This window comes from Kogia breviceps, chromosome 19, assembly GCF_026419965.1.
Source record: "Kogia breviceps isolate mKogBre1 chromosome 19, mKogBre1 haplotype 1, whole genome shotgun sequence".
NCBI lineage: Eukaryota > Metazoa > Chordata > Mammalia > Artiodactyla > Physeteridae > Kogia > Kogia breviceps.
In genome coordinates this window covers 18,801,102-18,828,896 of record NC_081328.1, presented here as the reverse complement: position 1 = coordinate 18,828,896, position 27,795 = coordinate 18,801,102, and the positions used below count along the sequence as shown (strand labels likewise).

The window sequence follows — 27,795 nt, the reverse complement described above, 5'->3', positions numbered from 1 at the left end:
GGTTTGGGCCAGAGCTTCTCATCCTAATTCTGTCGCTTGCTACTTGTATGACTCCTGTCGCCTCCAGGGCCTCTGTTTCTCATCGGTGGCAGGGAGATGACGAGAACGATGTGAAGGCCTCTCGTTCCTTCTGCTTTAGCAACAGTCCCTACGCACCCACCCTGGGTGGGGCGCTGCGGCATGAAATGAGGACCACGACACAGGGACTCCTGCTCTCTGGGAGCTTCCAGATGAGGGAGGGGTGTGGACCACCAAGCAATCACAAGATTTTGGCTTGGCTGCTATGGGGCGAGAGCCGGCTTCATGCTGGGAGCTCGGATGGGGCAGCCTGCAGGAGGTCTTCCAGATAAAGCTGGAGCAGGCGTCCCAGGCAGAAGGGGCTGTGACGCGCCAGCACAGGTGCACAGAGCGATAACAGGGCTAGAGCTCTGTGGGCCACACTGTGCGGGACTACGTAAGCCAAGCCAAGACATTTGTACTTCACCTCCGGACAGCAGGCTGAGCTGTTGTCACTCTGGAGCTCCATGGCTGTGGATGCGAATTGAAAAACTGGTGACTGTCACTGCTCTGACATTCTTTGGGCACCCCCAGGGTCTGCTGTTGCTACAAGAGATGCTTGATGCGTCGTTCACTTTGTTGCTGAGAACTGGATAACAGAGGGCCTCCTGAAAAGAACGAAAAGTGCTGAATGTTAGAAGACAGTGTCCAAGGGAACCCAAGTGGAGGATAAGAGTCGCTGGAAAACAAAAGGAAGTGTTTTTAATTCAAAGATGTTTGGGTGCTGGAGGTGCTGTGGCTGGACTTGCACGTATAGGAGGCAGCTGGGGACGGGGGTGGAGGTGGGGATGGAAGAGAGCATGGTGCTCCTGTGGGTGACAACAGAAAGCCTGGCCTGGGCGTTGGGCAGCACAGGATTAGAGAGGAAAGAGACCAGGAAGGGGGTCCCGGATAGGGAGGTGGCAGCACTGCCTGGTTCCTGTGATGAAGCCTCAGATGGTCCAGGATTGATGGGTGGGGGGGAGGGGTGCAGTTTTATTGAGCACCTACTATGTGCCAGGCCCCATGGTAAGCGCTTCCGTATACTCTGCAGCTCATAGGACACGAGGTCTCTTCTCAAGCACGAAACACAGTTCCCAGAGCCTGCCTCCTGCGCGAGCTGTAAGCCCCACAGGGGCAGGACCAGTGTCTGTCTTGTGTCTGCTGTGTCCTCAGGACCTGTCATAATTTTAGGTGCTCCACAATGATTTTGAATGATCCAACTTTCTTTTCCTCTCCCCTCCTTCCTGCCCTCTTTCGTTTTCTCCCTCCTTTTCTTTCCTCTTCCCTTGTTCCAAGATAAGGTGAGACATCTCATTTAATCCTTCAAATAGCCCAAAGTTAGGCTGTGGTTTGGGGAGTTTATTTTGAAAACACTGGTGTGAGTTTTACCAGATCCAGTCGGTAGTGGATTTTACAACGAAGGAACTAAAGTTCAGAAGCGTTAAGTGACTTGCCCAAGGTCACACAGCTAAAAAGTAGTGGGGCTGAAATCTGACATAGTTACCTCTGAGGGCAAACACACTTCCTCCCTAAGCGAGGGAACTAAGAAAACTTGGCCCCAGAGATGGACAAAGCAAGGCCAGTATTGCTGCAGCTGTGCGATGCCGGGCAAATGACTCCTTCCTCCACCCGCATGGGTTTCTGTGTCCTGGTCTGAAGAATCAGGCTGAGATGTCACTGGAGGGGAAGCAGGCAGGACCAGGCTCCAGGACCCCCAGGCCAGCAGGGCTGAGGCAAGAACCTGGGGCCACTCCAGGAGGAGATGATCTTAAGATGAACCCGCACCAGTTGAGCTCTGTCTGACCTCTACCCATCTGCAGTAAATTGGCCCCTACTTCACAAAAGATGACTAATAAGAAAACCTCTCTACAGGCACATACTGGTTTTCAAACTTCTAACTAAGAAAAGGGTAGTTCACATGAGAAACTGGTTCGGTGTCGATGCTGGGAGCTTTTCTTACCTTTCCCTCAACTATGCAGTTCTGATCCATCACATTCAAGGCCATGGAGATTTTATTGAGTTATTACTTGGCCCGTCTTTGGTGTCAGGCTTAGAGAAGAAGAGATGGAGTGGGGCTGGGGGCGTGACCCTGTGGGACTATAGGTTTCCATGCAATTGGAGCCTCTGGCCAGTTCCTTCTGGGGCTGTGGGAGTGGGGAAGGGGGAGGCATGACTCAGTCTTTCTGTCGCCTCTTTTCCTGTCCTGGGCTCATGGTAGCCGCAGTGAGGGAGAGGATGGGAAGTGATCAGCTGGAGGGGTCTCGAGTGGGCCGGGCAGCATCCGCGGGAGGAGGGGAGAGCAAAGTATTTCCTGGGCGGCGACCTGGCCCCTCTCTGTGTCCCATGTGAGTCTAAAGGATCTAAGGTGACATTTAACCAATTGGCCACATCCCTTTAATCTCCTTCCTCTTTGAGACCCCACTAAAAGGACAACCAAGGAATAAAATGTATCAGTCTGAGAGGACAAAGAAAACAGGAGAGTGACAACAGTGTCTTAGTGATTTCAACCGCGTTAAGTACTTTTTGGGTGGCAGGAAGCAGCTGGCCGGATGAAGGGATTGATGGAGCAGGTCCTTACTGAAAGCGTGCTCCCAGAGGTGGCTGCACGGGATGGTCAGATGTCCAGATGCCTTGGTATCCACTGTTCCATCTGTGCGACGAAGTCTCGGTATGACCTTGGCAAAGTCAGTTTCTGCTTTCTGAGGCTCATTTTCCCCCCATCTGTAATAGAAGGAGAACGTACTAGATTCTTATCTGCTGGTGCCTGAATTACCTGGCGTTTTCCTCCCCTGCCCCTCAACACGTATAGGCACATGTGTCTTGATGTTGCTTCAAAGATGGGACGAAGGTATCTTTGCATTGCTTCCTCTCCCGGGACACTTTCAGAGCCACCGCTGCAGATGGTCTCCAAGGGAGCTTTCAACTCCGACACGCCAGGACTCCCACGCAGGTGTTAGGATGGAGAATACACGGAATGGAGGGGCTGTAAGGATGTAAGACCTTCATGTGGGAGATCCAGGCACAGAGGGGCTTCAAGGGAGGCTGAAGGCCTATCTGTGGGGACAGCAGAAGGGCCTTTAGAGAGACAACGACATCTGCAATGGATAGAATTCACAGAGGGAGTCAATGAGGAAGGCCCTGCAGGTGGAGGTAACCGTGGCAGCAAATCCCGGAGATAAGAACGCGTGTGACCTGTTCAGAGAGCTGCAAATATTGCAACATGCGGGAATCCATGGAGACATCACATGAGCCACGAACGGCCGGGCCAGCAGCCTGCACTTCATCCCATGGACCATGGGAAGCCATCACGTTGGCCTTGTGATTTTAACACACGGATGTGGCCCAGCTACTTTTTCTTGAGCACCTGCTAGTGCTACTTATTTCACGCACTGCACACCATGTCTCCCTGACCTGGCCACTTGGTCGCTGGACAGTCACACATCTCTCCAGCCATTTCCTCCCTCCAGGCGCTGTCCTGACACAAGCTCCTTCCTCTGTGGACAGGCCCCTTTCCGCTTCAGCCTTCCCGCAGGAGACTCTGCTCGAAGAATACTCCCCTGGGAGGCCTCTCCCCTGTGGGCAGCCCCCGTCCTCCCCTGCGCCCTCCATATGGCACATCCACCGCTGTCCTTACACCAGCTGGCTTTTCCTGATTTAGCTGTGGTGCAATGGCTTGCATGTCATCGGTAGCTGTCTTCCCTGGGGCTAACCAAGGACCAGGAACAGGGCAAGCGATTGAAAAGTGTTGAGTGATTGAAAAAATAGAAATTGCAACTATCTGGGCCAGGCCCTTGACAGAACGGATCTGACTGAATGCTCCACGGTCACCTGTGAGACACGAGTTACTCTTTCCATCTTGCACAGGAGATGTGACTCGGGCGAGTTTCTGTATCCGCTGATTTGCAGAGCTGGGATTCAAACCCATGTGTGTCTCAGTGCTGGTGCAGAGATCTTCCGTCCCACCATGTTCCTGGGACAGTAGCTCCATCCCTGGATGGAAAGACGTGGCATCAGAGGAGCCGCAGACAGGCCCCTTCCTCTCATTCACCTTTTTCCACGTCCCACTCAGCCGGGACAGCTTCTACTCGACCTCTCGAGATCCTTATCGGCTCCTGCGCTTAGGGAAGTTTCCCAATACCTCTCACACCGCCCAGGAGAGGTGAGGAAAGGATTTTTCCATGTGGTCACTGGACGTGAGTAACCCTCTCTTCTTCCTGTGGCTTCCCCACCTCTGCACTGGGGCTTGGAAAACCCCACCCAGGTCTTCTAATAAAGGCTCTGGGTACTGCAGGTTGGCCCAGAGGACAGCTGTTCACTCCACCAGGCTCCTTGAGGGACTCCTTCCAGGGAGGCCTGAGCTGGATGTCCTGAGATGAAGATCATCCCCGCGGCTCTGGTGTACCTGCTGCTGGCCGGGGCGTGGCTACAGGACGTGAATGCCAAGAGCAGTGAGTTTGGCTGGAGTCACTTTGCTCCTCCTTGGGGAGGGCGGAGACACAGGCAGGTGCTCTGGGGTTGGGGGCAGGCTCACCCTGAGCTCACTGCCTTCATCTCCACTCCTCCAGCAAGAATGCTCCCTGAAGAGGAGGAAGGGAGGGCTTGCCTGGAGGCAGGGGGACAGTAGGAGAACCATAAGTCTAGGGCCAACACAGACCGCTAAGCAGCTGGCTTCAGCCAAAGGAGGCCAGCCTCGTCCAGACCCTGTAGACTGATGGAGGGCAGCTGTGAGGTCATTGAGGCCTGAGGTCCAGAGGAGGGACTGACTGTGGTCTCGCCTCCACTGTGTAACAGATAACGGGCAGAGTCTGAGGTCAGGATCTGGGGCTTTAACAGTTGGCTAACCTTGGGCAAGTTACAATACCTCCCAAACTCTGGTTTCGCTATCAGTAAGATGGGTTTGATAACGCCTACCCTCTAAGGCTGATGAGAGGATACTGACCTAACAGCAGACATATGGAAGGGGCTTTGCGAAGGGTCAAACTAGGAGGAAAGAGCCAGGATTGAAATGCAAGTCTTTTGAGGAGGGGGTGTGCGTAGCGGGGGCTACAAACTGGCAGAGTGGGAGTTGCGGGTCAGAGCTGAGGACCAGGGTGGAGGGTGAGGTTGGGACTGCGTGGGGCTGATCAGTTCCTGGAAGCTCTTGCCTGCTCATTTCATCAGTCTGAGCTCCTAAAACAGTCCCTAATCCTGCCCCAAATAGTGGACTGCTGTTGAATCAGACTCACCAGGGTCTCAGGGCCCTTGAACCCAAATATAAGGGCAACACCGTACCCTAGTGGTGGGATGTCAGAACTACAATAGCCTTTAGAAATCAGTCTAAAGAGTCTTGCTTTACAGCTGGGAAGTCTGGGGCCCAGGGGAGGGCTCATGTTGACCCAAGCCACACAGCTGTTTTGTGGGGAGCTGGCATCTGAACCCCAGTGTCCTGACTGCCTAAATATAGAACTGGGTGGCTGATGAGACACTAGTGCCCTTTGGATGTGATCCCAAAGCCTGAGCCTGTCCTGGAAGGACTTTTTTTTTTTTTTTTTTTTTTTGTGATATGCGTACCTCTCACTGTTGTGGCCTCTCCCGTTGCAAAGCACAGGCTCCGGACGCGCAGGCTCAGCGGCCATGGCTCACGGGCCCAGCTGCTCCGCGGCATGTGGGCTCTTCCCAGACCGGGGCACGAACCCGTGACCCCTGCATCGGCAGGCGGATTCTCAACCACTGCGCCACCGGGGAAGCCCTGGAAGGGTTTTTTGTTTTTGTTTTTTTCCCCATCCTGGATGAGAGGAACTCGGTCCAGCTTGAGAAATGGATGCAAACCATTTTTGCGTTTCTCTACTAGTGCACGTGTCATCCTCCAATTGTTGTTTCACACTGGTGGAGAGAAGGATGTCCCTGAAGAGAATCCAGTGTTACAAGAACACCAGCTCCACCTGCTCCTACAAAAACAATCTAATGTGAGTGGTTGTATCCTCTTCCATCCTTGACTCCCTTCTCCAGAGGACAGAAACCGGCCCACTTGGAATTAGAATAGCAGACGCTAGATGGCGATGTTCCACCGGATTAAGGTTTTTTAACCAAACTAGTGAGGCGGCCAAAACCGGGGCGCAGAGCTGAGTGGGCGCTAGGCGGGACACCTGTGCTCCCGCAGTGACATGGGTTTCTTGGAGCAGCAAGGCGCCAAGTGTTCTATCTTAATATTTTATGCCCAGAGCTGAAAAGCTCCAGGCACTACTGGGTGACGGTAAGAGTGAAGGCCTCGCAGTTAGTTTCTGCTTCTGGATTTGCCAGCCTATAATCTTGAGTGACTCTGGACAGGCAAGTCTTCTAAACCTCCTTATCTGGGTAGCCCCTCTGCACTCCTGACCTGTGAAGTGGCGTAAACACGACAGCTGCATCACAGGGTCGTTATGAAGCTCCAGGGAGGTAGCCTACACTTGCCACTCAGTGTCTATAAGGCACTTTCATATATGTTACTATCTCATCTAACTCTCTTGGTGCACACATTTTCATTATCGTGAAAACTGAGGTTCAGGGAATTGGAGAGATTTGTCTAAGGTCTTGCAGAGAATTAAAGGCAGAATTGATCTACGGTTTGGGACAATAGCCAAGTTTGGGAGGTGGGCAGATCAGAAAAGAAACACGTGCACGCGTGCACACACACACACACACACACACACACATCCAAGGCAATGACTAGGGGTCCTGGATGGACACAGACTCATGAAAAGATGGAGCAGGTGGGCCCTCAGAGATGTTCTAGGGGGAGAATTTTCCATGTTAGCAGATCCTCAGAATGTCTGCAGCCTTCCCTCTACCTTGATACAATGAATCTGCAAAAGGGGTCCAGGAAATGCAATTTTAAAAGCCCCCCCCCCCATCCCTTGCCCCTGAAGCTTGGGTGTTCCTCCCAGTGTACAAACTAGGTCTTATGCAACAACTTCATTTTATAGGCCCCAGGAGAAAAGCCTAGGGGCGCCCAGGAGCAGTGAGGGGGTGATGGGACTTGTGTGTGGCACCCAGGGGGTGGCTCAGGTGACTTAGCCCTTCCTTTGTTCTCTGCCTACAGATTGAAGCTGAACGGAGGCCGAGAGGCCTGTGTCTCACAGACAAAATCGTGGGTTCAGAATTATTTAAAAAGGATAAACCCCTGCCGGTGAAAGGAAATATGAGCTAGTTCCTTTCCATCCTGGGCTCTGGACACCGTGTGGCTTTACATGTCCCCTCAATGCCCAACCCTACACCAGTCCTTCTGTCCCAACTTTGCCGGGTCACACCAGAGGGTCTGCTGGGAAGCTATGTTGTCGCTTATCGCTTTATATACTTAAATTCTAGAATCTTCAACTTCTGCCTCTTGGACCCCACAGGGATTTCAGGGTGCAAAGCTGATTGACATTGAGGGGCTGGGGTCAGGGGCCGGAGAAAAGGAAACATGTTGGACCTGGTGCCAGGAGAACTGACTTCTCATCAATAGGAGCCAATAAATGACTTACACCTCTCAGCTGACTGCCTTTGTCCTGGGCAAGTCTCGGCTCTGGGTTGTGATGTAGATTCTCTGCGGGGCTGGATCCCCATTTGGATGCAGGACGCTCCCCATCACCCCCGCCTACTCTGCCCTGCCCAGAGGGTTCAGAGGCTGATGATATCCAAAAGCTGCCCTAGCTGGAAGGGATCCTCGGCATTCATCTATCTGCCTGGAAGACGATGCCAGCCCCATTGTATAGATGAGGTGACTGAGGGCTGGAGAGGGACACCCATAGGCCTGAGGACACGCAGAAAGTCAGGATCAGGCTGTTAGAGCCCAGGGTTCCTGCTGCTTGGCTGCTTACAAAACCAAACTCACAAGTGTTGCTAGAAAGGAAAGTTGCCTTGAATCAGAATGCTGGCAATCTGGGGAGATGGTGGACTCAGTGTCCCCCCAAAACCACCTCCGAAGATTCTGCTTGCTATGAAAGTTTATTTTTTAAATTAATTAATTTATTTATTTATTCATTTTTGGCTATGTTGGGTCTTCGTTGCTGCGCTCAGACTTTCTCTAGTTGCGGTGAGCGGGGGCTGCTCTTCGTTGCGGTGCGCAGGCTTCTCATTGCCATGGCTTCTCCTGTTGCGGAGCACAGGCTGTAGGGTGCACGGGCTTCAGTCGTTGTAGCACGCGGGCTCAGTAGTTGTGGCGCACGGGCTTAGTTGCTCCGCGGCATGTGGGATCTTCCCGGACCAGGGCTCGAACCCATGTCCCCTGTGCACTGGCAGGCGGATTCTTAACCACTGCGCCACCAGGGAAGTCCGGCCATGAAGGTTTTGAAGGGGAAACAGGGAAGTAATTTCAGTTAATCACTGAAATAGGGGGTCAGAGTCATCACCATCCCCCACTGTGTGCAGGCTTGCGAGCAAGCTGGTCGACTCCTTGTGATCTTTCTTTAGATGCTCTCTTGTTAGCAGTTTTTTCGAGAGGTTACTGAAGGGGAAGCTGGGGAAGAGATCCGGTCCTCAGTTAATTACTTCCTCTTCATTTCTGCTTCTTTGATCTATGTAAAGAACCAACAAGTTAGGCAAAGTATTGTGTGATCAAAAGGTTTGAAAGGTGTGCTGGGGCCAGAGAGGAGTAGAGCATGGGGGTGACTGGTTTAAGTTTAGCAACAAGATAAAAGGGACCTCCTCCAGAGAGCGCTTTCCTGCCCAAAGCTGCTTACAATGCCTCCCAGGGCAGAGCTCTTCCCGGAGTCCCCAGATGCCACGTGACTGTGTGGTACAGCATGATACCCGGACCCTGTCTCAACCGGACGGAACCTGCAGAGTTGGTTCGCAGGGCCTTCTCCTGGGAAGGGCCCTGGGGAGGGTCCAGGCATCGGTGGGTCCACGTCTGATGAAGATGCCGACACAAGTCATCCAGGGGAGGGAGGCAGTCTCTGGAGGAGGCCCCTCAGGGGACAGAGAGGAAGAGGAGGTCCTGTCCCTTTAAGAGTGACAATCACAAGCTCCAACTTGTGTAACATGAGACCCTTGGGAGACTAGCAAAGGAGGGCAGTGAATTCTGGGTCTCAGGATTTGGTGGCTTTAGGGGAGATGGCCTCCTGTCCTGTGTCTCCGGGCTTTCCCCTCTTTCCCCGGCATTCAACACGCAACGCATCTGGCTCATTCTTCTTAGGCCACCTCTTCTCTCCGCCCCCATGGCTGCCCTGCTTCGCTGGCTATACCCCTCACCTGGACCATTGCAGTAGGCTGCCCTCTGTTCCCCCCTGCCGACCCCATGCTGCCCTCCGCCCCCATCCCAGGCCACTCTTCCTGGCACCCCACACCCTGCCCTCCCCATCGCTCCAAAGACCTCAGAGCTGCCTCCAAACTCCCATCTCGATATTCCAATTCCTCTATAACCATGCCTCAACCTTCCTTTCCAAAGGTCTCTGGCTTTTCCATTCTGGATCCCTTACTCTGACTATTTGGGGATATTCCCTGCAGGCCCTCTCCCCTCTTTTCCATCCCGCATCTCCTCCGGGAGAGTCTTTGCTGTGACGACGGTGCTACAGCATCTGTCCAAGTCCCATCTTTGCTGTCAAGTCTGATGCTAATCAGGGTGGGGTCACCTGATTCCTCCCCCTCCCCCGCCCCCACCAGGGTGTGTGTCAAGTGCACTTACTGGCTGTATTACTGCAGGGTGGAGGACGAGGGCAGGGAGACCCACTGGAAGCTAATGCTGGGGACTGGAGCCATTGTTCTAGAATATCCTGGGCTGCTAAGCCAGGCCCTCCCTGACACTCAGACGGGCCGGGTTAGCCACACAGCCAGGCCCTGGCTACATCTGCGTTCCTCTAGCACTCTCTGCCATCCACCTGCACCTGAGAGCACCCCCTACTGGTTGGGAGTTATCACTGAAGAAAACGCCACTACTGTATTAGAGATTTTAAGCAAAATGTATTTTCTGCAAAAAGTCAGCCATCCTACAATTGCATTCATGTTTCCATATGAACACATTTAGCAACACCTCACATTCACCAGGCGCTGTCCTCCCTAGATTGCAGTAGCCCTTCGTTGCCATGGCTCTCATAGGCATGCTTATCACCTCTGGGGAGTTAGGCAGGAGAAAGACCCACTGCCCACAGCTTACAGGAGAAGGAACTGGGGCTCATGACAGGAACCAAGTGCCTCAAGGCCTTGCTTTAAAAAAAGAGATCACCGGGCTTCCCTGGTGGCGCAGTGGTTGAGAGTCCGCCTGCCGATGCAGGGGACGCGGGTTCGTGCCCCGGTCCGGGAAGATCCCACGTGCCGCGGAGCGGCTGGGCCCGTGAGCCATGGCCGCTGAGCCTGCGCGTCCGGAGCCTGTGCTCCGCAACGGGAGAGGCCACAACAGTGAGAGGCCCCCGTACGACCAAAAAAAAAAAAAAAAAAAAAAGAGAGAGATCACCAGTTTTCAAAATAACTCCCCAACCAGCCACAATTCAAATAATACTAAATATTACTTAAGACATAGTACATTTTGCATCAGAAAACAGAAAGCTCCCTATTTGAAAATTCAGGTCAATTTAGTCCAGGAGAGAGACAGGATGCCTGGGGGAGAAGAATCATTTCTCAGCCCCTGGCTTGGTCCTAGTGTGGCCAAAAGAGTCCAAGTCTTCACGGTGTGAGGTTTCTGACCCAGGTGTTTCATATAATTCCAGACCCATTTCTCCTTTGGGTTGGCACTGATGTCCTTGGCCAGTTTGGTTCTGAAGCTGCGGATGAAGGTGGGCTGGCAGGGTTAGGTGAAATGTTGGAGGGTTTTATCCAAGGCATGACTCATTAGCGATGACCAGGCCCTCCTGCTACAGGTGAGGGGCTGCCCTGGGACAGGAAGTCAGAGGGGTGTGGAAAGGAGAGGCCCTCTGGGGGTAGTTGCTGTTCTTGCCGTGCCCTGGGAGAAGCTGGCCTGGCATCCAGCAGGGCAACCACCCAAGTGTGAGCTGATACCCATTCAGTGAGGAGGGTGGGGGATGTTACCGGCCCTCTCTGGGCCTGTCCCTGATGTAATAATAGGAGGCTTTGGATTACATCGTCTGGTTGGATCTTATCCCCTGAGTAGGACATCTCAAATTGGTCTATGTCTGTCTTGTGGGGCAGAACTTAGGATGGGGGGGATGGAAGGAAAGGGAAGGGGTGAGATGAGGTGGGGCGCTAGAGGGGAGCAGGGTTTTTCTAGCTACAGGACAGCTGCCTGCAGACACTGGCTACTGGTGATTCCATAGCTCTTCAGCCTCTGCAAGGGGATCTTCTTAAGGTTAAATGTGAAACAGCAGCTGAACAGGTCACGGAGTGCATCTAGAAATAAAAGTCACAGAGAAAAAGCATTTGAGATGTCAGGCTTTTCTCAGCTTGAATGCAGCAGGGGAAGGAAAGCTAAGAGGTAGAAGTGTGTCTTCTCCACCCCAGGTCCAGTGCTCCTGCCTGCCGCCCCGAGAGGGGGTGGGACCAGGAACATGTGGCTCGAGATTTTGAGGTTGATTCTGCATGGTGGGGACACATCTTTGCTGACTGAGGGAGGCCAGTGTGACAGGTCCTGAATATGGCCCCCAACCTGCAGGGTTTGGGGTGATCAGCTGGGATCAAAGAAAAGGCCCTGGATTTGCAGTAGAGTTTAGGCTTTATTCCGGCTCTGCGGTGTCCTGGAGGGGGGAGGGGGCAGGTAGGATGCCTGCTGTCCCCAACCTGGGCTTCTGCTTTCTGTCTCCAAAATTAGATGTTAAAACTCCAAGGACCCCAGATGCTCTGATAGTCTCCGAAGTGGGTCACTTTGGCTTTGGCCTTCCTAGAAGATGAGAAACAAAGGGAAGGAGAGAGAGGAAGGGAACCGGGGAGAAAGATTGAATTTACTTGGCTGAGGGAGCACCTGGGTGCTGATGGCAGCTGCCGTGGGCACCTTCCTGTTGGAGGGGAAGACGTGAGCTTCAGCCGAAGAGCTGTTGGTTTCTGGGTTTATCTCAGCCTCTTGGCAGCTCTGGCTGCCCTGCCTGCCTTTGTAGGTAGCAGAGAGGATCGTTGCCTGGCCAGGGTACAGTCAAGTCAAGATGAATCTACTAAGATTCTGCATTCTTACTGTGCATCCTGCATCTACTAAGCTGGAGGCTGGGTTGCCAAAGAGTTTTCCAGGAAATGCAAGGCAAAGGCTGTGTAGGCACTGTTTCCCTCAAGCCGCCCAGACCACAGAGATGAAGACAGAACACAGATGTGCTGGCACTCACCCTAGGCAGTGATCTGAGGAGCTGCTTTCTCCAAAATGAAAAAGAAACCATAGAAAAGAACTCTTATGCTAAGGACTTTTCCCTATTACATATTTAGTCCTGACAAGTTAAGCGCTATTATTATCACGCCCACTTACAGATGGGGACACCAAGGGGCAGAGAGATTAAATAACTTGCCCAACGTCTCATGGGGAGTGAGGGGTGACACTGGGAGAAAAAGCCAGTCTGTTTACGTAGCATCACCAAGAGAGTTTCATGTAGCTGATGTCTTTTCCCAAGGCAAGTTTTAGGTGCAAGTCTCATACTGGAGACAGATTAAAGCCAGCTTCTGGTGACAGCCTCCTCCCATCACATATAGGTGCTCCCTTCTGCTACTCAGGCCCAGAGGGATACGGTTTGAAAACCATTGATTTGTCTAAGCCCCTTGTTTTCAGGAAGGATCATTGATAGGGCGGGGTGGGGAGCCGATCGATGAAGTGGGGCTCTTTGTTCCTGAACCTGGCTCCCTCCTGCAAGGGGTCTGAGCTAGGAGCCTGGGGTCGGGGGGGGGGGAGTACCAATGAACACGGTGGCAAGGAGGGAACAGCTTGGACTATGATAGAATACCTGGCAAGGCCCTTGGCCTGAGTGTTCCTATCCCCATGCTCTTTCTTGGCTCCCAGACTTTGCTTACTTTTTGCACCTGCTTGGAATATTCCCCTGTCCACTTTCCATTCTTGCAACTTTTTCTACTCTAGCAAAACAAGCCCAGTGACAGTAAAAGAAATGAAATAAAGAGCTATGGCTTGTGAAATAGAAAAGAATATATAGACAAAGGGCTAAACAAGCTCAAATTTGGTTCTTTGACAAGCCTACAAAGAAGCTGAAACTCTCCTGAACTGACCATGAAAAAAGGATAAAAGGCACCAGTAGGCGACATCACTACAGAGCCTGCAGATACCAAGAAGAAAATAAGAACCGTATGCCAATAGCTTTAATTTAGAAGAAGTGGACGGATTTCTTAAAATCTAATCTCACTTGCAAGAAAAAATCTTCAAACTATTTAAAAAATTAAGTCAGTAATGAAAAACCTTCCCGCAAAACATCCTCCAGTCTCCAGAAGCTTTAACAGCTCTTCCTCCAAGCATTCCAAGAACAAATAATTCTGATCTTACACAATCGCTTCCAGAGAATATCAAAAGTTTACTCTTCGACTCATTTTATAAGTCTTGGACATGTAAACTTCTCAGGAACCGCAAAAGAAAAGATTTCAAGCAGACACACATTCCATTCTTTTGTGGATCACATCAATGAGATTGCAGGTCTTCTGGCTCTGGGTTGGGTTTGGACATGGGGGAACCCTGCAGGGTGTTGGAAAGGCAACTGATTTCTCTGTTGCCTCCTTATACCTCTGCCTGGATGCAGCTCTCAACCAATGGTTTTCACTTCCTTTCCAGGTGGCCCTCTCCATGACTCTCTCCGTCCAGTTTTGGGGGACCATACTCTGTCCTTGCTCCTTGGGGTCCAAGGGTGGTCACCATGCTGTCACTAGCCTCAGAGTAAAAAGCAGCCCTATGGTTTCTCCACACCCAGCCCACCTCTTGGTAAATAGCGTTTTTATTAAACCCTCCTCAAATCATTCCAATTTCAGTGTCATCTATTTCTTCCTGACTGACATAGGTTTAGGTACCAGACGTGGCTCCTGGTAATAGACCTGCCAAATGGGATTCTGGAATTGGGTTGCTCATATATTTTAGGAGCATAATAATGGCACCTGCTGGCATCATGATTACTTAAATTATCACCAATAGTAGGATGGCAGATTGTGTTGTATCAAGCCCTCCAGGTGATTCTTAACGGGCACTAAACTTTGAGAACCACGGGATTCCAGCATATCCCATGGCCATCTCTGATCTGTAGTGAATAGCCACCAGAGAGCTCTTAAGGACGCTGCCCTCCTCTCACGGCCCCATCAAAGCGTGCCTTGGTAAGGGAAGTGTCCTCTGGCCTTGCCCGAGAGTGCAGTTAGGGATGGCTAGGCAGCTTGCACATAATAGATCCTTTTCAATAGACCCACTTCCCTGAGCCTTTAGACACCTTCCTAAAGTCCCAGGGGAGTTCTGGCATTTCAACTTCATCAACTGCAGGCCTGTTTTAAAGTCTAGATTCCAATCAGCCAATCTAGCTTAACATTCATCATCCCCAAGTACTTGTGCTGGTGCGTTGAACCCTGAATTCTGGATAAGCACATTCATGCCAATGAATTTAACCAACTGAGTCTTGTATGTTATTATCCTCTTACAATCCACTCCTACATATGCACCCTAAACTTTTCTCCAAATTGAGTGAGTGGGGGGACATTCAAACACTTCCAGCTGAAGGGACTCCTGTCTGTCCTTCCCTCTGCTTCAGGACCTACTATCTTGTAAGAAAATATGTTTGGGAGCCTGGGGTCTGGAGTCAACCAGACATGGATTTAAGTCCTGCATTTGCCATTTACTGGTTATATGATTTGGAGCAAATTGCTTACCTCTCTGAGCCTCTAAGAGGAACTGATTGCTAATTATGACCTCATTGTGATGTTCTGAGAACCTAATAAGATAATGAATGCATGCAAAGTGCTCAGTCCTGTGCCAATAATTTCTATTTTGAAAAATTTTTATGTTCATTGAAGTACAGTTAATTTACAATGTTGTGTTAGTTTCTGGTATATAGCAAAGTGATTCAGTTTTATATATATATATATATATATATGTTATTTTTCATATTCTTTCCCGTTACCGTTTATTACAGGATATTGAATATAATTCCTTGTGCTATACAGTGGGACCCTGTTGTTTATTTATTTTACATATAGTAGTTTGTATCTGCTAATCCCAAACTCCTAATTTATCCTTCCCCCACCCACTTTCCCCCTTGGTAACAATGTTTGTTTTCTATGTCTGTGAGTCTGTTTCTGTTTTGTAAATAAGTTCATTTGTATCATAGTTTAGATTCTACATATAAGTGATATCATATGGTATTTGTCTTTCTCTTTCTGACTTACTTCACTTAGTATAATCTCTAGGTCCATCCATGTTGCTGCAAATGGCATTATTTCACTGTTTTTTATGGCTGAGTAAAAAATATATATATATTTATATAAATAAAGGAGGAAGAGAGCAACCAAATCAATAAACAAATCTACCAATGATAATAAACTCTAAATACTAAACTAAGATAAACATAAAACCAGAAACAAATTAGATGCAGAAAGCAAACCCCAAGTCTACAGTTGCTCCCAAAGTCCACCACCTCAATTTGGGATAATTCGTTGTCTACTCAGGTATTCCACAGATGCAGGTACATTAAGTTGATTGTGGAGCTTTAATCCGCTGCTCTTGAGGCTGCTGGGAGAGATTTCCCTTTCTCTTCTTTGTTCGCACAGCTCCCTGGGTTCAGCTTTGGATTTGGCCCCGCCTCTGAGTGTAGGTCGCCTGAGGGCAACTGTTCTTCGCTCAGACAGGGCGGGGTTAAAGGAGCCGCTGATTAGGGGGCTCTGGCTCACTCAGGCCGCGGGGAGGAAGGTGTACAGAAAGCGGGGTGAGCCTGCAGCGGCAGAGGCCGGCGTGACGTTGCACCAGCCCGAGGCACGCCACGTGTTCTCCCAGGTAAGCTGTCCCTGGATCCCGGGACCCTTGCGGTGGCGGCCTGCACAGGCTCCCAGGATGGGAGGTGTGTGGAGAGTGACCTGTGCTCGCACACAGGCCTCTTGGTGGCGGCAGCAGCAGCCTTAGCGTCTCATGCCCGTCTCTGGAGCTCTTTTAGGCGGTGCTCTGAATCCCCTCTCCTCGCGCTCCCCAAAACAATGATCTCTGTGTCTTAGGCCAGACCTTTTCCCGGACTCCCTCCCGGCTAGCCGTGGCGCACTAACCCCTTCAGGTTGTGTTCACGTCGCCAACCCCAGTCCTCTCCCTGCGACCCGACCGAAGCCCGAGCCTCAGCTCCCAGCCCCCGCGCACCCCGGCGGGGGAGCAGACAAGCCTCTCGGGCTGGTGAGTGCCGGTCGGCACCGATCCTCTGTGCGGGAATCTCTCCGCTTTGCCCTCCGCACCCCTGTTGCTGCGCTCTCCTCCGCGCCTCTGCAGCTTCCCCCCTCCACCACCCGCAGTCTCCGCCGGCGAAGGGGCTTCTAGTGTGTGGAAACCTTTCCTCCTTCACGGCTCCCTCACACTGGTGCAGCCCCCCTCCCTATTCTTTTGTCTCTGGTTTTTCCTTTGCCCTACCCAGGTACGTGGGGAGTCTCTTGCCTTTTGGGAGGTCTGAGGTCTTCTGCCAGAGTTCAGTAGGTATTCTGTAGGAGTTGTTCCACCTGTAGATGTATTTCTGATGCATCCATGGGGAGGAAGGTGATCTCCACGTCTTACTGCTCCGCCATCTTGAAGGTCATATATATATATATATATACATATATACACACACACACACACCACATCTTCTTTATCTCTTCATCTGTTGATGGACATTTATGTTGCTTCCGTATCTTGGCTATTTTAGTAAATAGTGCTGCTATGAGCATTGGGGTACATGTATCTTTTCGAATTGGAGTTTTTTTCCAGAATTATGCCCAGGAGTGGGATTGCTGGATCATATGGCAACTGTATTTTCAGTTTTTAAAGGAATCTCTATACTGTTCTCCATAGTGGCTGAATCAATTTACATTCCCACCAACAGTGTAGGAGGGTTCCCTTTTCTCCACACCCTCTCCAGCATTTGTTATTTGTAGACTTTTAAACTATGGCCGTTCTCACCAGTGTGAGGTGATTGTGGTTTTGATTAGCATTTCTCTGATAATTAGCGCTGTTGAACATCTTTTCATGTGTCTGTTGGCCATCTGGATATCCTATTTGGAGAAATGTCTATTTAGGTCCTTCCACCCATCTTTTTTTTTTTTGAGCTCTATCCCTTGATCTGTATTCTGAGGTTGCACTATTTTACAAGAATGTTTATTTCAAACAGGATAAAAAGAAACACCCAGAGAGCTGAAGGAGTGTGAATTCCTGATTACAGTCTTCTTTGGATAAAACAGAAGCTTTGCTTCTGTGGTATGTGTGTTTAGGCAGATTAAATTCATGTTTGATTACAAACCCCAGGGTAGAAGGAAAATAAATATGTTCATGAAGACTAGGAGTTCCCAGTGGGAGGAAGAGAAAAAAAAATCATTAGCTAATACCCTGATGGCTGCCGTCTCTAGGAAAGTCTAGATAGATGTCATCATGGCACCCCTGTGCTCAGGGACCCTCTGTGGATGGCTCCCCATCTCCCCAGAATATCCATGCTCCCAAGCATGGCACTCACGACCCTCCTACCTGAATCCAAAATATTTTCTCTTCCTCCTTCTCCTCTTGTACCCTCTCCTAAGTCACACAGCAGAGGGTTTATCGCGTCCCAACACCTTCTGAGCTTTGCTGCCTGAGGGCCTCCATCCCTCCCCTTCTTTACCTGTTGGTAAATGCTAACCAATCTTCTGTCCATTTTTTGACTGGGTTGTTTGTTTTTTTGTTATTGAGTTGTTTGAGCTGTTGGTTTGTTTTGGAAATTAAGCCCTGTCTTGTCACATCGTTTGCAAATCTTTTCTCCCATTCCTAGGCTGTCTATTCATTTTGTTTATGGTTACCTTTTGCAAAAGCTTATGAGTTTGATGAGGTCCCATTTGTTTACTTTTGCTTTTATTTCTATTGCCTTGGGAGGCTGACCTAAGAAAACATTGCTACGATTTGTGTCCGAGACTGTTTTGTCTGTGTTCTCTTCTAAGAGTTTTATGGTATCATGTCTTATATTTAAGCCTTTAAGCCATTTTGAGTTTATTTTTGTGTCTGGTGTGAGGTGTGTTCTAACCTCATAGGTTTACATGCAGCTGTCCAGCTTTCCCAACACCACTTGCTGAAGAGACCGTCTTTTTTTTCATTGAATATTCTTGCCTCCTTTGTCAAAGATTAATTGACCAACTGACCGTAGGCGTGTGGGTTTATTTCTGGGCTCTCTATTCTGTTAGACTTAGATTTTCTTAATGGGTGTGGGGACCATGTCCCTTCCAGGAAGGGCCCTGCAGTGCCAGGTTGCCAGATGAAATACAGGACATTTAGTTAAACTTAAATTTCAGATAAACAATGACTTTTTTTTTTTAGTATAAATATGCTCTTGGCAATATTTTGCGAAATCTGTAAACCCCTAGGTCTGTACTGTAAATCATCCCCAGACCTTCCCCCAGAGGAGCCTGCTGCCATATAACCAGAGTGGCTCTGCGGTGGGAAAAGAAATATTGACATCTTCTGGGATTATTTGATGATAGCTCTAAATGGATGATATTCTCTAGACACCTGAAAAGCCACTCGCTTACCAGTCAGAAAGGGAGCTTTTGGAGGTTCTCAATCAGTTCTTCAGGTATGTGAAGAGCATAAGTTCAGCTAGCTCTTTTCCAGTTCAATGAACTTTATAGAATAGAAGCCTCAAAAACTACAGAATCCTGTGATTTTAGGAACATTCTTTTGCTGTAGAGTCTTAGCACCCAAGTGTCCTGCAATCTGTCTCCAATGGCCCTGGACAATCTTAATGCCTTACCATCTAAGATCCTAACAGTGGAGTTAACTTCACTCTGCAATGCTGTGGTTTTCAGAGGTGTGTTTACCTGCTGATGTCTTCTCTCCAGGAATAACTTATTGGGAAGCCCTGATATCTACCCGATGAAAACTACAACTGCTCAAGGAAGCAGAGCTGGGGAACCCCGTACTCAGACTCCTCCGTCCCACTTCTTTCGCTGTTTAAGCCTCTAAGGAATATTGAGACAGTGCAAACTTTCCATTTTATAGGACAGGTATCTGGCTGCTGGGGTGACTAATGAAAAGAGGAGGGAGACATGCTAGCTGGCATTCTCTGCCCCTCAGACTGGGTCTCTCCAGAGAAAGGCAAGCCTGCAGAGAAAGAGAGTATTTTCATTGTGACCGTGCAGGAGGGAAGTCCATCCACCACTACTGAACACCGTCCAAGACCACTTGCCTCACTTCTTCCTTCACGTCACCCTCTTCCTTATCTCTGTCTTTGCTTATAATATCCCAGCCATTACAACATTCATCTTTCCATCTGGCCCATACAGGAATTATGTGAGGTCTGGCTTACATTGTGTCTGGCTTCACCGATTTCACAGGGGACCAAACTTGCTCTGAAATGGATGGCTGATGACCTTCCAGCTCAAGCCCTACTATTTCTACTCTAGAAAACAGATTCATCTTTCTGGTCACGCTCTGGACCAGCATATAGTAAAAAATGAATACTTACCAATGATCCAAGGAGCCTAAAAAGACATAAGGGTTCTCCTCTGTGGGAAGATTATCATGTAATTGATTTTCCAAGCCAGACAGGGGATGAGGCGGAATAGTCTTGGGCAAACTGAGGTGCGCAGTCTCCCTACCCACTGGGGTCTTAGCATTTTGCCTGTTGTTGCATTGCTAATTCAGGTGTCTATAGTTTTTAGTTTCTGCTGTCCTCTCTTTGGGGGAGACTCCCAGGATGAATGCCTGAGGCTGCCCCTTCCCACGACTAAATAAAAAAGGCAGGCAGAAAAAACTTTGCATTTGGCACACCCTGGTGCAGTGGCCGAAGAAACGGAAGTCCTTCTGTCCACAGGAGAGTGGACCCAAATTTGATTGGGTAACAGATTTTCCTCCTAATTCAATGAAAATCCAAGCAAGAATTTTGTGGAGATTGATAAGCTGATTCCTTTTAAAGGAGAAATAAAAACCCAAAAATAGTCAAGACAACTTTAAAGAAGTACAGAGTTGTAGGACTTACACTCCCAGATGTTAACAGTTTTTAGAAAGCAATAGTCATTATGACATGGAGCCATTGTTGGACGGCATGATATGGATGACATGCCAAGGGAACAGATTAAAGAGTGCAGAAATAGGGCTTCCCCGGTGGCGCAGTGGTTGAGAATCCGCCTGCCGATGCAGGAGACACGGGTTCGTGCCCTGGTCCGGGAAGATCCCACATGCCGTGGAGCAACTAAGCCCGTGAGCCATGGCCGCTAGGCCTGCGCGTCCGGAGCCTGTGCTCCGCAACGGGAGAGGCCACAACAGTGAGAGGCCCGCATACCGCAAAAAAAAAAAAAAAAAAAAAAAAAAGAGTGCAGAAATAGAACCATACATATACTGAGATTAGATATTACCAAAGTTTGCACTGTGGAGTAGTTAAGAAAAAATACTCTTTTGAATAACCGGTGCTGAATCAATTGGATATTTATATGGAAAAATAAAATCTTGATCGCTAACTTTCAGCATACCCCCAAATCAGGTTAAGGTGGATTGTAGTTCTAAATGTGAACAACAAAAATAACGCTTTTTGAAGATAATGTAAGAGAATAACTTTGTGACACCTGGTTTAAAAAAGTTTTCTTTAACAGAAAACAAAAGCACTAACCATAAAGGAACATATTGATAAATGGACTATTTTAAAATTAGGAAACTGTATTTCCTGTTAGGAAGGTCAACAAGATGGGGGTTCCTCATCCTAGCCTCTCCCTATCCACACACACAATGCAAAGCCTGAAACTAACTCTAGCCACTGAGGTCTCTTTGCCATTCCCCAATCCCTCTGGCCTTTTCCTTATCTGAGGCCTTTGCTCTAAGTGTGCCCCTCCTTGGATGCTCTTAGCCCCATCTCTCTCTGGTAAACCGGCAAAGGCCTATCTTGGGCCAACTATCCTCTGGACCTTCATAAAAGAAGATATCCAATAAACATTTAAATAGATGTTCAACCTCGTGTCAGGAGGAAAATGCAAATTTAAGCCATAAGTTTGAGGAATTATACACATAATCATTGTGGCTAACTTAAAAAGAATGACAGTACCAAGTGTAGAAATACCCAATTTGGAATAACTCAAACTCTCATACATTGCTGGTAGGAGTGAATGTAAACTGGTGACATAGCTCTGGAAAATATTTAGCCATATCTGGAGAAGTGTTTGGTGGTTGAGTACATACTTAATATATGCATGTCCTATCATCCATGTGTGTATATCTATCTATCTATCTATCTATCTGTCTGTCTGTCTGTCTGTCTATCTATCTATCTATCTGTCTGTCTATCTATCTATCTATCTATCTATCTATCTATCTATATGTACCATCTACCTGTAAAACCTCAAGTTCACACTGATACCTCCAATTGCAGTCCAACACCACAGGGTTTTTCTAGCTTCCAACATTCCATATTTTTCTATGGAAGCTTCTCCAACAGTAAGGGAGCTGGCTTCCATTATCTTCAATACATTTACTTATTTGCTAAATCCTTCTTTAGGTCACCATTCTCCTAGCTACATGACTCACTCAGTCCTCATCCTGTTGCCTCTGACTTGTGGGCTGACCCCTTGAACCCAGTTCTGCCAAACATGCTGGCTGAGTCCACAGTCTTGGCCCCAGCCCTGGTCCCAAAGAACATATCGGGTGAGTCCCTGATCTTGGTCCCAGCCCCAGCCTTGGTAAACACACCAACCAAATGCCCAGCTAAATCCCTGGCCCTGAGCCAGCGAACTTGCCTGTTGAAATCCAGGCATTGACTTGGGGAAGGAGAACAAATATTGACTGTATAAAACAATGAATCAATAAGGCAGAGCCGGAGATGAGAACTTCTCTCATACCTAGCTCCTTCGGGAAGTGACCCCAGGGATCAGGGCTGAGAGGCAGCCGAGTGAGATGGAAAAGGAGGAGAAACAAACAGAAGCATGCAGAATCAAGGTCAGTATAGTGGGTGATGGGGATAGCTTCTCCTGAACTGACTGACATACCTGCAGAATGGCTCCCAGAATCAGCCGCTGGAAGGAAGGGTGGCAGAAGCATTTGAACATCCGCCTTCCACCCTGCATTGGTGGAAAGGTGTCACCCGGAGTGTTCACTGCCCCGCGCTTCTGAGCCGCAGGCAAATGTGCAGGCTGAGCCAACCCCTGGCCTGAGATGACACCCAAGGAGGAGCCTGTGTACAGAAAGCAAGACGTGGGGAGACACAGAGCAGTTGTTGAGAGAGTGAAATGAGTCCAACCCCGCAGCAAGCTCCCTGCCCGAGCCCAGGGTGAAATCAGAGGAGACCCCAAGAGGATGCTTGTCTGCTTCAAGTGACCTCACCAGTTCTTTGCCCCCAGTTGACAAGGGAATGAACTGTGCTCACAGATATGAACCCATTAGTGGATGGCTGTGTTTTTCTTTTTTAAAAAAAGTTTTTAATTTATATTGGGGTATAGCCAATTAACAGTGTTGTGATAATTTCAGGGGCACAGCAAAGCGACTCAGCCATACAGATACATGTATCCATTCTCCCCAAACTCCCCTGCCATCCAGGCTGCCACATAACATTGAGCAGAGTTCCCTGTGCTATATACAGTAGGTCCTTGTTGATTATCCATTTTAAATGTAGCAGTGTGTACATGTCAGTCCCAAACTCCCTAACTATCCTTTCCGCCCCACCCTTCCCTCTGGCAACCATAAGTTCATTCTCTAAGGTCTGTGAGTCTGTTTCTGTTTTGTAAATATGTTCATTTGTATCATTCCTTTTTAGATTCCTCATATAAGGCATATCATACGATATTTCTCTTTCTCTGCCTGACTTACTTCACTCAGTATGACAAACTCTAGGTCTATCCATGTTGCTGCAAATGGCATTGTTTCGTTCTTTTTAGTGGCCGAGTAATATTCCATTGTCTATATGTACCGCATCTTCTTTAGCCATTCCTTTGTTGATGGACATTTAGGTTGCTTCCGTGTCTTGGCTTGTAAACAGTGCTGGGGTTCATGTATCCTTTCAGACAACGTTTTTCTCTGGATATATGCCCAGGAGTGGGATTGCAAGGTCATATGCTAGCTCTATTTTTATGGAGATTTTCAAAACATTAATATTCAAGTTAAGGCACATAAAACATCAATAACTTAAATAAGATGACATATCACTTAACACATTTATATTTAATGTCATTAATAAAGTTCATTGTGATTTGAAATACAACAGCATAATCCCAGAGTGCCTCTGGGTAACGCTTGGGGAAAACAAAGGGATTGTGTCTTGTGCTGTGGCCTGGTGCCAATTTAGGGTGAGTCTCTTGCCTTTGGAATTTAGGATTTGTGTCTAGGTAGTTCATGAAACCCTGGTCCCAGATCTCCGGAGCCAGCTTGACCTTGAGGCTGTGGAAGAGAGCGGTTAGAACTGGATGGAGCCTACTGTGGTTGGAAAGCACTCCTTCTTCCCAGCTGACATTTAGATGCCTGGGGTTTAGCTGTGCTGCCTTGGACTTCAATGGAAAGCTTATCTTCAGACAGGTTATATACCTGACTTGCAGGTGTTTGCCATTAGGCTGGCTCAGTGGTTTTAATTCTCGGCACTTTCTTTCTGGCCCTACCCTAGCCAACAGATGTGGCCAAGTTCCCAGGAGACACGACTCCTAGAGCAGGAGAGAGCTTATGAGGTTGTCTGCCAGATCCTCTCACTTCCTGCCTGTGACTCAGAAAAACTTCCACTTCTGTATGGGGCATCTTAATGTCAGAGAGAGAAATTGACTTGCTGTAAGTGACTCAGAGAGTCAGGGTCAGTTCTGCGATCAGAGACCAAGTCTCTTGCCTTGCTCTGTTTCCATGTTTGTACTGGAATCATGGTATTTCTCCAACCAATGACAGCCCCCCTGGACTTGGGTCAGCAGGACAACAATCTTCTTTCCCTTAATGAGGGGTCTGGTCTTTGTGCCTGGGTACTGTGGATCTCATGTCTGAAAAAGGAGCCAGCTATGCTCACGAAGTACAAGAGAATCTTGACCCTAAGAGGCTATTAAGGAAAGGAGATTCCATTCCTTCAAATGGATTTTGCAAATTCTTGAGATTAGGGGTTGAGGGTATAGTGACGGAGATGAATTCATTCTGTGTCTCACTTCCTAACGGAGTGAAGAGAACCAAGTGCCTGACCCTCCCCATGTCCCGGGAGGTCTGGGATGGGGCCCTAAGGCTTTGCCTGGTCTCTTTATCAGATTCTTGTCCCTGCCATCCTAAATCAGTGAGGCTCCTTTAGAACCTCATACAGGTAGCTTGATACAACATTAGCAGAACGATAGAATCCAGGAATCTTCAAGTCTTAATGCCCTGGAATGTTCTGTTGTGGAGCCTAAGAACTGGGCAGCAAATACCGATCTTTTAGGGTGGTGATTTCCAAATATTTTATCTAGACACTAATGTTTCTTTCCAAGAGAAATGATATGCAGAAGCCCAATATATCATGCAGATTCAGGTAGAATGGGTCTGTTTGAAAAGAGTCTTTTGCTTTTGGTGTCAAATCTTTTGCCCATTTAAAAAATTGGTTTTTTGTCTTACAGTTGACTTTAAGAAGTTCTTTGTATATTTTGCATTCAAGTCCTTTACCAGATATGTGCATTGCAAATATTTTCTCCACAGGCTGTAGCTTATATTCTTTTTTTTTTTTTTTTTTTTTTTTTTGAGGTAAGCAGACCTCTCACTGTTGTGGCCTCTCCAGTTGTGGAGCACAGGCTCCGGATGCGCAGGCTCAGCGGCCATGGCTCACGGGCCCAGCCGCTCCGTGGCATGTGGGATCTTCCCAGACCGGGGCACGAACCCGTGTCCCCTTCATCGGCAGGCGGACTCTCAACCACTGCACCACCAGGTAAGCCCTGTATCTTATATTCTTAACAATGGCTTTCATAGAGCAGAAGTTTTAAATTTTAATAAAGTCCAATTTATCAATTTTTTTCTTTCATAGATGTTGCTTTTGGTATTATAGCTAAAATCTCATCATCAAACCCAAGTTTGCATATCACCTTTTCAATGAATATTTCCAGATTTTCCACAAATCATTCAATATTCTCCAATAATCTTCAATGTTAAAGACTCCACAGGAGTCCATATATAAAGGCACCATAATTAATTGAAGAATTTCAGTTGGGAATTATATAATTTCCATTTTTTCACAATCATAAACAACAATTATGAGAAAACTGATGTAATATTATCATTAATGTCTCCATTCAATTCCATAGCTAAGGGATTAATCAATCAAAATTTGTGGAATTATTAAGGCTCTTAATCAAATTACAATATTGTTACATTGCTGGACGGTTTGCATCTTCATTAAAATGTGAGTTTATTGTTCTTAAAAATATTTAATGATTGCTAAGAAGATATTTATCTTGTTAAAAGGTAAAACTAAGCTGTGGAATAGTGGTTTCCTTTGTGGTGTTGACATCATTAGGGAGCCTTTTTAGAGGCAGAAATGTTCTATATCTTAATCAGAGGGGTGCTTAAACAGTTGTCTACATATTTAAAATTCATGAAATTGTACACTTAAAATGTCTGCACTTTATTGTATGTAAATTAAGCTTCAACATAAAGTAAAGAAAAAAGCACAGCACTATTTTGCTTACATTCTAATTTATATATTTTTTTTAGTGAGTCTGTTAGTTGATTTATTTTTTTCCTTGTGAGTAATACATTCATGTTTTTATATCAGATGGCTTTTTATTGTTCTTATTGATTTGGAAGAGATTTTTGAACATCTACCTCATGCATTTTCCATTTATTGCAAATACTGTGTGAACTTGTAAGAGTATAGAGTTTGCAGAACATGAGACACATCAGTGTCATCAGAATATCTCGTGACCAGAAGGGAACTTGAGCTCTTCCAGACAATCCACCTTACTGGTGTATTGTGTAGCCCTGATCTCTGTGTGGGAGGGTGTTGTCTAAGAGGTCATTTGCACACATTTTTCATTCAGAGATAAAGTCATTGTCTTACAGAATACCCTCAATGACTCATTAATTTCTCCTCTGAGCTGCCTTCATACAGAAAGTGCAACTATAAGCAGATGACAAAAATGGTAGCAAAAATCATATTATTGAGACTCAACAAGGGCTAGTCAAATGAAGGGAATTAAGTGTCAAGTAACTTGATTCCAGTCCTGATGGAGCCAATAACAAGCCAATGACTTGCCCAATGTGACCATGGGTAAATCTTAACTCCTAGATTCATTCTCCTCATCTGCAAAATAGGGAGCTTTGACAAGTTCAGGGATGACAAATAGTTTTCAATAATTTATTAACTTAATAGATTGATGGCAGATAACCAGAAAGGTTTCTTGGATAAAAAAAAAAGGCAAACCAAAAACTCCAGTGAGGCTTTACCTTGGGTTATTGAATGCAATGTTATGATTGTTTAGTGATGTCTGCCATGGGTACAGCAATAGAAAGTGGTACTACCTATGTAACATAGTTGCTATTCCTGGATTAAATAATATTTAAACTTTTCTTTAATTTAATTCATTAACGATTGTTTACAAAGTATCTAGTCTGAGACCAGAGAAGCTAGCAGGCCTGGCAGAGAAGCTTCTTAGCTGTCAGCCCTAGGAAAGGCAGAATAGCATAGTGGTTAAAATTCTGGATTTGGATACTATGAACACTAGTTAATATCTGTATCAGAGAAAGCACAAGTTATATAACTTCTTTGTACTTCAAATTCCTTACCTATTCTTTATTTATGTGGAAATGGGGTTTATTGTGAATATTAAATTATCTGATACCCAAAACTTGCTTTGCAGTGTGAGTAGCATATGGCAAGTGATCAATAAGCTAGCTGTCATCAAGAGTCAAATAAGAAGGGTATCGTGTCTAGAACATGCTAGGAAGGGACCCAGAGTGTGGTTCTTGGTCTCTTGTACGAGTTCCCTCTAAAATTGCTTCCAAACAAAGTTATGTGGTAGGGATAGCCCTCTGGGAATATCTGTGCTATAGAGGTGAGGAAAGAAAAAGAGTCTCCCAGAAGCAGAGAAGTGCGGTCCTGGGATCCTGCCATGAACCAGAAGAGTGGGCCCCAGAGGAGACGGGGGTCAGACTCCAAGGCTGACACACCAAGGGACACCAATGTCTTAACTCTACAGGGAGCTCAGAGATCTCAAGTGGTAACTCACTTTGATTATGAAATTTCCCTCTCTTGTTTTGTTTTTAAACTGAATTTGAGACATCCCATCATACAAGGTAAAATGAAACTTTAGGTCGTGCAAGTTCAACAGCTGTTTTTCTCCAGCAGCTTGGCTGTGTGCTGTTTAAGGAAGTGTTCATTCTACCCTCTCTCATTCTTTTCTCCTCGGTGTCTTCCCAATGAGCATCTTCGTAACGCAGTTTTGACAAATCACCTATGGCTCAGTGGCTGTGAAGGGGCACCCGAGGTCAGAAACAACCTCTGTGAATAGAGGGTCAGAAATGGGTACCCTGCTGTGGAAATAGATCTGGATTCTTACATGGTTCTTAAGGATTGTGATTAGATGCAACAGCATCCTGGGAATCAGGATTTCTGCTTTCATTTTCCAGCTCTGTCCCAAGTGTCCTCAACGGTCATAAAATTACGCAATGAATTAGAAAAGACATTTGCATTTAATTTAGTCAACCCTTTCCCTTTACAATTGAGAGGATAAATTATGGAGGCGAGATGATTTGTCATAGGTTGTACAACTACTCTGTGACAAGCCAGGGCTGGTGAATGGGCATGTCAGAATGAAAGCCATCATTCA

The 27,795-nt window shown here is 47.5% G+C and overlaps 2 protein-coding genes and 1 long non-coding RNA gene across 4 annotated transcripts in view; 2 read left to right on the top strand and 1 right to left on the bottom strand.

The window, feature by feature from the left end:
* The window catches only part of LOC136793253 (uncharacterized), a 369,507-nt gene extending 344,608 nt beyond the window's left edge, over nucleotides 1–24,899 (top strand). For both annotated transcript variants that reach the window (XR_010838284.1, XR_010838283.1), the window contains exon 3: nucleotides 24,719–24,899. This is a non-coding gene — a long non-coding RNA (uncharacterized lncRNA). The remainder of the gene's footprint in view (nucleotides 1–24,718) is intronic.
* CCL1 (C-C motif chemokine ligand 1) lies at nucleotides 4,290–7,187 on the top strand. Its single transcript, XM_059046619.2, has 3 exons — nucleotides 4,290–4,487; nucleotides 5,870–5,984; nucleotides 7,097–7,187. Exons 1-3 carry the CDS (start codon nucleotides 4,412–4,414, stop codon nucleotides 7,185–7,187), a joined length of 282 nt encoding a protein of 93 aa, XP_058902602.1. The 5' UTR covers nucleotides 4,290–4,411.
* LOC131746360 (C-C motif chemokine 13-like) lies at nucleotides 10,535–22,087 on the bottom strand. Its single transcript, XM_067021479.1, has 3 exons — nucleotides 22,036–22,087; nucleotides 11,202–11,316; nucleotides 10,535–10,733 (listed from the first exon to the last, which is right to left on the bottom strand). Exons 1-3 carry the CDS (start codon nucleotides 22,085–22,087, stop codon nucleotides 10,535–10,537), a joined length of 366 nt encoding a protein of 121 aa, XP_066877580.1.
* Nucleotides 24,900–27,795: the final 2,896 nt, after the last annotated feature.

Bases quoted from the DNA above. Each gene is read 5' to 3' on its own strand.
- CCL1 (XM_059046619.2), top strand. From the start codon at position 4,412: ATGAAGATCATCCCCGCGGCTCTGGTGTACCTGCTGCTGGCCGGGGCG. The intron at 4,488-5,869 runs GTGAGTTTGGCT...TTTCTCTACTAG, and splicing joins GGACGTGAATGCCAAGAGCA to TGCACGTGTCATCCTCCAAT. The intron at 5,985-7,096 runs GTGAGTGGTTGT...CTCTGCCTACAG, and splicing joins TCCTACAAAAACAATCTAAT to ATTGAAGCTGAACGGAGGCC.
- LOC131746360 (XM_067021479.1), bottom strand. From the start codon at position 22,087: ATGCTTCTGCCACCCTTCCTTCCAGCGGCTGATTCTGGGAGCCATTCT. The intron at 11,317-22,035 runs GTATGTCAGTCA...TTTTATTTCTAG, and splicing joins TTCTGGGAGCCATTCTGCAG to ATGCACTCCGTGACCTGTTC. The intron at 10,734-11,201 runs GTAGCTAGAAAA...CTTCATCCGCAG, and splicing joins TGTCTGCAGGCAGCTGTCCT to CTTCAGAACCAAACTGGCCA.